Here is a 10,237-nt window from a genome sequence, read left to right on the forward strand (position 1 = left end):
GCGGGGGGGCAGGAAGGGGCGGGCCGGGCCGGGCCGGGCTCCGCGCAGCGCCGGCTGGCACAGCACGGGGCGGCATGGGGGGCCCGCGGCGCCTGCTGCTGGTCTCCAACTCCACCCTGCACGGAGGGGGGTACCTGGGCCACTGCCAGCAGCACATCAAGAGCTTCCTCGGGGAGTAAGCGCCGCGCAGGGGCTGCGGGAGCCTGCCCCGGGCCGGCCCCCGCCTCCGCCGCTCTAAGCGCTCTTTCCCCTCTCTTCTCCCAGGAAAGTGAAGCGGGTGCTGTTCGTTCCCTACGCCCTGCACGACCGCGATGCCTACGCCCGGACCGCGAGGGAGAAGTTTGAAAGCTTGGGTAAGGCTGGCCCGCCCCGGGCGCCGAGCCCCTCGGGCAGCTGCCGCCGACACGTCGCCTCTGCCGCGGGGGCTGGCCGGGCCGGGCCGGCACTCGCCAGCCGCTGCCGTCCGAGGGGACGAGCCGGGGAGCGCCTCTGGGCCAGCAGCTCCGCAACACTCTGTTGTGCGGGGGTCCGAGGGGGTAGTGCTGCAGGCAGCGGTGGAGAGGGGTTTGGCTGGCTCTGCTGCGCGCTGGGAAGCTACGGTCAGCAATGGGAGTGAGAGCAGCAGGGAGCCGTTTGCTGACTTCTACCTAGAAGTAGGTGCTTTAGAGGCCTCCGGAAGAAATCTTGTTGCAAACGCTTCTAACCGCTTCAGGGAGGAAGTTTTTGTTCCTGAATACTAAGTGGCATCTTTTTATGCTCCTTAATCCCATGGGGGAACATTTCTTCCCATACATCTTAAACCTCTGCTCAAGCCATGCAACTACTGGTGTTAAGTGAAGACCGTTACTATAATGCACTTCAACCAGCGAGATATTTCCATGATGAACAGCAACTGAGCTTTGCTTCAAGCAAAGATCTTTCAGAGCAGCCTACAGTAACGCCTCCACCTAATATCTATCACTGTTCAGGGTAACTTTGGACCTGTTACTCTAGTAATAATCAGTACTCACTTCCCTGGGCAGCACACTTTGCTCCTTGTCTTGCAGGAAGATTGCTGCTATCAAATGTCCGGGTTCTTCTGGCTCTCCGGGCACCTCCTGTACTCAGTGAAACCCAGCGAGGCAGATCTGTCAAAGCCAGACATTTTAACCATTACAAAAAAATACTCCGATCAGATATTTGCACTAGTAATGCTAGACCAATGATGGCACATACTGCTCAGACTCACAGCCAAGCTGAACACTGATGGCTTTTTCCTTATTTTCTACTTAGCTGGTAATACTCAGCAGGACTTTGTGCCTCAGCCTGCACCTGCTGAGTGAAATACTCTGCTCTTAGACACCGAGCACGTATATCCATAAAGCAAATATTTCCTTTGGTACAGCTGGATGCAGAAGCCCTGCACTAATGTAGGACGTATACTCTGTTTTATGTTGTAGAGTTCTCTGAAATTTCCCTGGTTGTCTGGCGACACATTTGGCTTGGGGTCGGGGGGGCAGGGAGGGATTGAACATGCCACGTTCTTCCGCCAAACTGAAGTGGCAAAGGTAAATACTTTTTCATTTAAGGTTATGGGCTGGACAGCATTCATGAATCTTGTGATCCAGTGGAAGCTGTAAGGAAATCTGAAGCAATATTTATCGGTAAGTTTTACTTCATGCTCCCTGATGAGGGTTTATATAGGGCACTGGATTAGCCCTGCTCAGAGCTGGCACTGTAGAGACAAAAATGAAAAAGTTGGGCCTAGCAATTATTAGAAACTACGGAAAACGGTACTTTAATTGGGAACAGTAAGACCCTAAATTTAGTGGTGGGGAGGGAAGTAGGAGAGATTTATTAATGGAACTTCATCTCAAGTAAGTTTCAAATTATTAATTTGAACAGTACTTCAGCATTAAAAACATGATCATCACAGCTGTATCATCGCTATATCAAGTCTAAGAAGATTCAGGACTACTGTGCTCAAACTGAGTGTAGTCCTAATACTATGCTCCTGGGTATTAGAACAGTGTCTGCTGTCAAACAGTCAGTGTTACAAGAAGCCCTCAGGGCATGAGCCTGTGGCCGGCCCAATGACCGTTCTTCTGGAGCTTCTGGTTTTCTGCTGCTCAAAGCAGGATACTACCCTGAACAGAGCATAGAATCATTGAGCCTGCCAAGTTTGTGAAGGCTTCAATTAAAACTGGTGGTGAAAGCACGTTAAGAAAGCTGGACTCTCTTTCTGCAGGAGGTGGGAACACTTTCCGACTCCTGAAAGCTCTCTACGACAACTGTCTGATACAGGAGATCAGGAAAAGAGTTCTTGAGGTAAAAACTACAGGACTCAGGCCAAGTCAGAATGGCAGGAGCTCACGCATAAGCTTTTGTTCAGACAAATCCAAGTTGATTCTACATCTTTTCTTTTAATATACGTCACATATTGAGCCATCTCATGCAACCTGGTGAACTGAAATCTGTGGCCAAATAAGGCTGTCATTAGTCACTGAAGCCTGAAAAGACTAAGGTCAGCAATCTGTCTTTCTAGGGCAGTTTCACAGATGTGGGACTGCAAGACCTTGGGATGTACAATGCTGTGTAGTATCTTAGAAGTAAGCCCCTCAACTTAAAATACCAATGAAGAGCAGTGCAGGATTTAATCTATGTCCATAAACCCTGTTTTTCAGCTTGAGATGTCCACTTCGTACCTCGTTAATAGATATAGATGTGTTCAAGTTGCAGGCTGTCTGCTAATAAACCGACAATAGAGTTGGATCCATACATGCCTTTTAGATAATGTCCTGTTGATGTTGAAAATGGTGTAGTTACCTTGGGTACCTCCTTGACCTGGAACTGAGAGGTGCGAGTGCCACTGAGCCCTTCTGGTCAGCAGCCCTGTTCTGGCTGGTGAATCTCGTAAGGCACAGCAAAGATACGCCATCCATGGAGAACAGAAGTAAGGTGTTCCCCTAGCAAAGTGGAACTGCAAACAACTTCAGGCAGATTTATGCAAGCACAGCATGTTTGAAAAGGCCAGCTGCTGAGAAGAAAGGTTAGCTTGGCTGTCGTAATATATAGAAATTCAATGCCTGTTGTGGGCAGAAAAGCCACAAAATGTTCGAGTCCCAGTGAAGTCTAGCTAGCTATTTGGTTATATTAGCACTAGTTTTCTCAAGATAGCTTATTTTTACAAATTGTTCAGCATTATCCATATACTTGCACGATTGTGTGGAATACTTCCATATACAGCATAGTACATAGTACTATGTACATTGCAGTAATACCTAAACTAGAGCTGAACTGGCTGGTCACGGTACTGGTAAGCTGATGCTGTGGCAACACTGTACTCAGCTTCAGATGGTCTACTCTCCTCAGAAGCTACTGAAAAGCTAGTTCAGATATTTTCTGTAACTGCAATGTAGAGAAGTCTCTCTTCTCTTAATAGTGAAGTCCAATATATGCACTGACAACCTTTACCAGTTCTCTCTTGTGATGAGGTCACAGAGTTGTGAGTACAGGACATTCAACAGCTAGTGCTCTGACAACCATGACATATACAAACTACTATTGCCCACCTCAAAACCTGAATTCTTGTTCTTCTGCTTTTCACCTGTAAAGTTAGCAATGAGATGAGCTAGAAGGACTAAGTCTGATCTGATTGCCGAGTCTCTGAGATTGATAGAAGATGCTACAAAATGCAGTTCCTAGTTGTGATACTGCATACTAATCATTGCTTTTGTCTTTCAGGATGGGATTCCTTACATGGGATCCAGCGCAGGAACTAACGTTGCTACCGTCAGCATCAATACTACCAATGACATGCCAATTGTTTATCCACCTTCCCTGCAGGCCCTAGGTTTAGTTCCTTTTAATATTAACCCCCACTACCTGGACCCAGATGTTAAAAGCACTCACATGGGCGTAAGTAAAGCATGCCAGAGCTAACACAGTAACCAGGGTGCAGAGGTGTAATGATAGCGTGCATTTGCAAGGCCTTACAAAGCTATAGAATGTCTAACAGCTGCTCCCTAGAGCAGTTGGAAATGCCAGTGCGGCAGTAACATTTTACTCCCTCCTAAAGCTTTTCTTTGAGTGGGAAGAGGAGCTGGCAACAGTATTACTGAGGTGGAACAAAGTGTTTTTCACAAAACAGAAGCTGTGCAATGTCTGAAATACTGTTGCTTCATACCTGGCATGGTATTGGTGGGGTGGGAGGGAAGATAAACTTGAAATGTTAAGATGCAATGCACTGCACTGTTTCTGAAAAGTCCTGCCATAGTCTGCCTTGCCTGCTGCTTGAGAAGACCTAACTTAAACATACATTAAGAGGCTAAAATATCTAAAGGTCCGAAGGATCCATCAGAACAGGGAGATCTTGAGATTGCGTGCAAACTTGTGTAAGAAAATAAATAGGCACTAGTGTCTCTGCAGAAAGCTCACCCTGTCGTGTCCAGTACTGAGCAAGCACATGTACCAGTATAGCTGAAAGAAAAACACTTTAACCATCAAGCACAAAGACTAACATCTCCACTGTATGGAGGAGCTAATTCCTCAGGGAATAGTTTCCGTGGTGCATCTTTTAACAGCCCAAATACTTTCCTCCTTGTAATCAACATTACTTCATGGTTAGAGGAAGTATTAAGAATTAGGGGACACTGAAGAGATGGAGGATCAGGGTGTGCTTCTAGAATTTAAATGAAGTTGTAGGTATTCATTTAATCAGCTTGTCACTAGATAAGCAGGCAGTCTTTTCCCTATAAATAACTTTTGCTATTTCTCCAAGAGGAGGCTGGAAGCTCTGTGCTGTACCAAGTCCCTGCTGTGTTCCTGTATTTCCTTACCAACAAATCCTTCTGGTTTGATTTCTTTAACTACTGTTGCTCAGTTCAGCAGCAAACCCTCAGGAAACATGGCAGAGAAAGGAAATTCTTCCATGGAATACCTACTTGAGGACAAACAAACAAGCAGATATTTAATCAGTGGAAATCCATGGTTCACTACCCCCTTTCACGAAGGTAGCATCTCAGGCATTTGCTTCCATCACCTCCCTCAGTGCTCTTGTTCTGAGGGCGAGCACATAGAGATGGCATTTAAAAAAAAACAAAAAACCTGGATGAATTGAGTGGAAATAAGTTTTAAGGCTTTTCAGAGTTGGGATTGTGTGAGTTCTGTTTGCTCAACCTACAGCAATTGCTGCTAGTGATGAAGGGTAGAATAAGTATCTATTAAAGTCAATCTTGCCACTTCCTTCAATACATTAGTCTAATGAAAGCATTCTACTTGCGGGGAAGTACCCGCTTTGTTTAATATTAAGAAATTGCTCAGTGTCCTGCTACTTGGATAGCTCCAAGTCCTACCTTACTACCTGGGCAGCTAAATCTACACTCATTATTGCAGGAGACAAGAGAGGAAAGAATTCGTCAATATCATGAAGAACCAAACACCCCTCCAGTTCTGGTGAGTAGTAGTTCCCAGTCAGGAAGCTCATGGCTGTAGCATGGTAAACATTTTAAATGAATCCTTGCTAGCTTTCAGCATGGGTTCCCCTGCCTGACAAGACTTACAGAACTGTGGCACGGAAGGCTAGTTATATTCTTGCTAAGAGCTTCAACCTTGGATTTTGCTCACTTGCAGAAAATGGGTTAGAACAAATGAAATGCATTCTGCCTATTAGATGCTTGGAGTTCTGTTGCCAAGCACTGAATTTTGGGCAGCTCTGATCTTTCCAGTTACTGGCCACCAGTCATACGTTGTATGTTGGGGGTGGCGTGCATGCAGATGGTAAGATACCTCCCCTTAATCTTTTTGCAGATATTGTTAACTTTACATTTTGTTTTAATCTCTGTAAGTTTCTGAATTTGCTCGTTTAGTAGTATGTTTGTAATTACAGTATGTCTGTTTGAGGAAATGGGACCTCTGGGTTTCCTGTCCCTGTGCTTGAGCTCAGAGTATGAAGTTGGTGCTCTAACAAACCCAGCTGGCTGTTGCTTGGCCCAAACTGGATCTAAGAGTAGTGGTAGTGGAAGTAATTGTGGAAAAAACACATTTTCCTTTTCTCCTTCTTTATAACAAGGGAAAAATAAAATAAACAAGAAAACCAGCTTCTAAAACAAGGTAACTCACCTAATTTTGTCTTGGCGTCTTTGTTAGAAATAGGTGAGCGAGAAAGTAATTTGTAGTCATGGCGAGCTGCACTAAGACTGGCCTGATTACGACAAGCATTCTAGCCTTTCAAAAAGCTTGAAAATACTGTTAAATGTTTCCACCTATATTAGGGCTTGCGGGAAGGTGCGATGCTGCTAGTGGAAGGAGACAAAGCTACCTTGCAAGGAGTGACAGGAGCGCGTCTGTTCTTGAGGTAAATGCTTCATTTGAATTTGAATGGATATCCTCCTTCAGATAGAAAGGAAGAGAGACTTCTGTTAGACTCCTGGTACATGGTGCCTGTCCCCCACATCAGAAGTTACTTAATCCCTTGCTTCCATTTCTCTCTGGGGAAAACATGAGTATTGCTTTATGCTCCGAAGGAGCGGACAGTATGAGAGCACTCTAAAGGATGCCTAACTTACCCAGTAAGTTCTATGGCATTACACCCAGTGATGCTTATGTTTCCAAACTATAGTTACCGTTCACAGAAAGCGCCCTAGTAGTCAGCTCTGTTACTGAAGGCCAGGGGAACGCCAGTTTGGCCCTAATGCGTTGAACTCTAGAACAAGGGAACTCATGTCTTTAGTCATTACTAAGAAATCTAATATCTACGTCCCATGATGCAGGCAAGGAAGGGAGCTCTGCTTGTTATGAATAAGGAAGCCTTGTTCTATCCCTAGTAACAGATGGAAGCACAGTAGTCCTAGCTCCTGTGAAAGCTCACAGCATGGTTTGTCTTGTTTACAGGGGTAAGAAACCAACTGAACATGAGCCTGGAACAGATTTCAGTTTCCTCCTGATTGACAGTAATCTCCAGAATCTGTAGCCTTGCGTATTCTGCAGCAAAAGTCACTATATGGGAAGACAATGAGGAGGAAGGAAAGAGATGCTTCTAGACCCAGGGTGGGTGGAGAACCTTAGCTTTATAAATAAAGATAAATATGCATTAGTGGGCTCTTTTCCCCACCCTAATTCATGTCTCGGACATCTCTCCTTCCCAGCAAAAAGACTATTTTTATTGCAATACTTGAGTAATCATAGCTATTCTTAGTCTGAAAGGGTCTGCACATTCATGTGTCCACTCTGATTCCTTCCCCACCAAAAAAAAAAAAGCTACTTTAACACAATTAAGACTGAACACCGAATCAGCTGTTCCTGCTGCCTAGCTTTACCTGCTAAATGAAAGAATTGTTCATTGAGCGTACTCCCACACTATTAATTTCATTTTTGAGCTAATAATAAAAAGGAGAAGTTATGCATTCAATTACTTTTATTTGCTTCAGTCTCATGTTAAATATATACAATGCTAATTATGTACAAAAGTGTGCACATTAAAAATTGTCAGGTTACAAACTTGCAAATCCTAGAAAAGTGCAAAATTTTAAAACATCTTCCACCATGCTGTACAGAAAAAAAATCCATCATTAGCCAATATACACACTCTTAAAACATACTGATCAAAACAAAAGAAGACATACAGTATACTCTTAAAGCACCCAGAAGGGAAAAAGATATTGCACAGAAGACTGACAGCAAGTTCATTACAGTGCCTGAAGGCTCATTTTTGAAAGTAGATATTTCCAACTCTCTTCAGACCTAACATTTAACTCTTAAAAAAAAGGCATTTTTTGGCATTTAAAAATCCATTTATAATCACATAATTGCACAATCTGTAAGAATTATTAGAAGACATGGTTAACTGTTGCTGTAAGGCCTTTGTTTCCACTCCCTCATTAGCTTTAGTAAAAATTCATGAAGCAAACTGAGTAGCATGACAGCTTCCATCAAAACACTGACCAAATGGAGGTAAGTCTTATAAGCAGCATTTCTCTAATCTCATATTAAGCTGCTCCTGCATAGTGAAGGGTTGTTTCGCAAAATCGCAAGTTTTCCTTTAATTTAAAATTGCAAGTTTTCCTTTAATTTTTTTTCCCCCTCATGGCTTTCTTTAAGCAACAGTTCACAGCTACGTATGACTAAAGCAGTACTGTCAGGTGCAAGACTAAGTTTATTTTTAAGTTACTTCAAGGCAAAAAATATGGCTCCCTCAAGAGGAAAATATGGACTAGATAGGAAGCTAAATAAACAAGTGGCCTCTAAGTTCAGTTAGATCTATGATATATATGGCTGGATGTTATATTTCAATCTCAAAACACCTTAGCAGCTTTAAACCATAATCTATACTGACAATCGTGCTTCTGGGACAGAAGACGGGTTATGAAATTGTGTGTGTGCTGAGCATAATCCCAGACCTAAGCTCTGGAAATACTTGCCAAATTTCCTGAGTCCAGTAGATGAAAATAGAAAGAACACACAACTGGAGGATCTCTCTCCTGAAGAAAAGCAGCGAAACACTTATTTTATCTGGGCCATTTGGGTAAATGGTAACTAAAAGAAAGACACACCAGTTTTCTTCTACAGATGCACAGCAAAAAGGTGAATTAAAAACAAACACAAGGGTACCTTTGATTAAATACTACAAGCAGTTCCTCACATATGGGGTGTTCAAGACTGCAGTAAGATGAATAGCACTCAACTCAAACTGTGCAGAGCATGCTGTGCTGCCACTCAGAGGCATTTCTGCATTCAGGCACCTGATGACTATAATAGTGAAGAAGGGGACAACAGTATTTTACCAATTTCTTCTTTTTAACTGCAGTAGCTTTTCAGAAAACCCTTGCTTCCTTTAAAAGTATGTGCTAACAAGGGCAATTAATAATAATAAGGGGAATTTGGCTCTTTGGGATGGAAGGAAAGACATCTTCCAAACTATTCAGTTGAGTCTAACATTGGTATACAATGAACCCACATGCATATGACTGCACAAAAACTATCACTCTCCCCAAAAGGAGACTACTAACAAGTGTCATGTTTACAGCTGAAACCAGCATAGCTTTTAAACCAAAAGCATGAAAAGCCCATTCTAGAAAGCACTGAAGCACATGCTTGAATTTCCACCCAATTAAATATAACCTTATGTAGTACTTCCATCTAACAGTATTTATTAGATCAGGCCTTAGGTTCACATTAGGATATGCATTTATATGTGTGGGTTTTGTTTTTTTAATTCTTTGAAAGGAAAAAAAATTAAATATTCACAGCACCTTGCGTCAGCATCTAACCTAGCTAGCAAGGTGTGTTTAGCAGTGGAAGAGAGGAGTGCCTTCAGGTGACAACACAGAGCAAGTGTCTACACAGACTCTCAATGTAGGAGCAGAAGGAGGCTGACACCTCCTCTGCTCCCCTCCCTAGCTCTAAAGCTCCCTACCATACCATAATCCATATATAGATACACATTTTCCACTAAATACACATACACAGCAAAAGCTTTGTGAAGCATTTGGTTGCTGTACATGTATTTTCTAATGATTTTGTTAATTGAGATTGGGAAAGATTTGCAGAGGAAACAGGGAAGAGGGAGACACAGTCTAGGGAAGTGAGGTATACAGCTCCCATTGACTAAGGCAAGAGTCAAAAGACCTACCTAATTATTGTGCATTACAAATAAAAATAAATTCATCATTCCCGCAGGACTATCTTAAAGCAGACTGATGTAGGACTATTACCAGTCCCATACAGAATTTTTACAGTACAGAAACTTAGTTCTTTGCACTTCATTTAAAGGACACAGAAATACACTTTAAAGAGGATCCTTATAAAGCAGCCAATTGCCTAGAATATTTAAAGCCTGTAAAGGCTTTGATAAACCTGTTTTGTGATAATATTCATGATCTAAGGTATACCGGGGGGCAAAAGCTTGTTTATATCAATGTTGCAGATTAGCAAAACAATTGTAATCTGTGTGTGGGTGGTTTTTTTTTTTGTGGTGGTTTGTTTTTGTTTTTTTTTTTCTTTTTAAATCAAACAGGCTTCCTAAAACCTAATTTCCACAATGTGTATTAACCATCAGGAAAAATGCAGTTAGTTTAAGATTGGGATTATTATTTTGCCCTGGTGTTGGTAAAGTATATGGATGATAGAAGATGTGGTTTCTAGATGTCCTATGAGCGGGTATTAGATAGCAATTATATTGATATAGAATAATTCACCTAAGTCAGACGCTAACTTGAACAGCACACATTTCGCTTTTTGAATGCTCATATAGTACAAAGAA

The 10,237-nt window shown here is 42.7% G+C and overlaps 1 protein-coding gene across 1 annotated transcript; it reads left to right on the top strand.

Annotated features, from left to right (window-relative positions):
* The first annotated feature begins 7 nt into the window (after nt 1–7).
* On the top strand, nt 8–10,010 carry LOC104010274 (alpha-aspartyl dipeptidase). The gene is made up of 8 exons (XM_087733924.1): nt 8–175; nt 265–353; nt 1,569–1,643; nt 2,228–2,307; nt 3,724–3,897; nt 5,374–5,433; nt 6,252–6,334; nt 6,871–10,010. The coding sequence occupies exons 1-8, from the start codon at nt 75–77 to the stop codon at nt 6,947–6,949; spliced, it is 741 nt and encodes a 246-aa protein (XP_087590050.1). The 5' UTR covers nt 8–74; the 3' UTR covers nt 6,950–10,010.
* Nucleotides 10,011–10,237: the final 227 nt, after the last annotated feature.

The sequence above is a fragment of the Nipponia nippon genome, unplaced genomic scaffold (assembly GCF_047370975.1).
Source record: "Nipponia nippon isolate SJK-2023a ecotype South Korea unplaced genomic scaffold, ASM4737097v1 scaffold_5, whole genome shotgun sequence".
NCBI classification, from domain to species: domain Eukaryota; kingdom Metazoa; phylum Chordata; class Aves; order Pelecaniformes; family Threskiornithidae; genus Nipponia; species Nipponia nippon.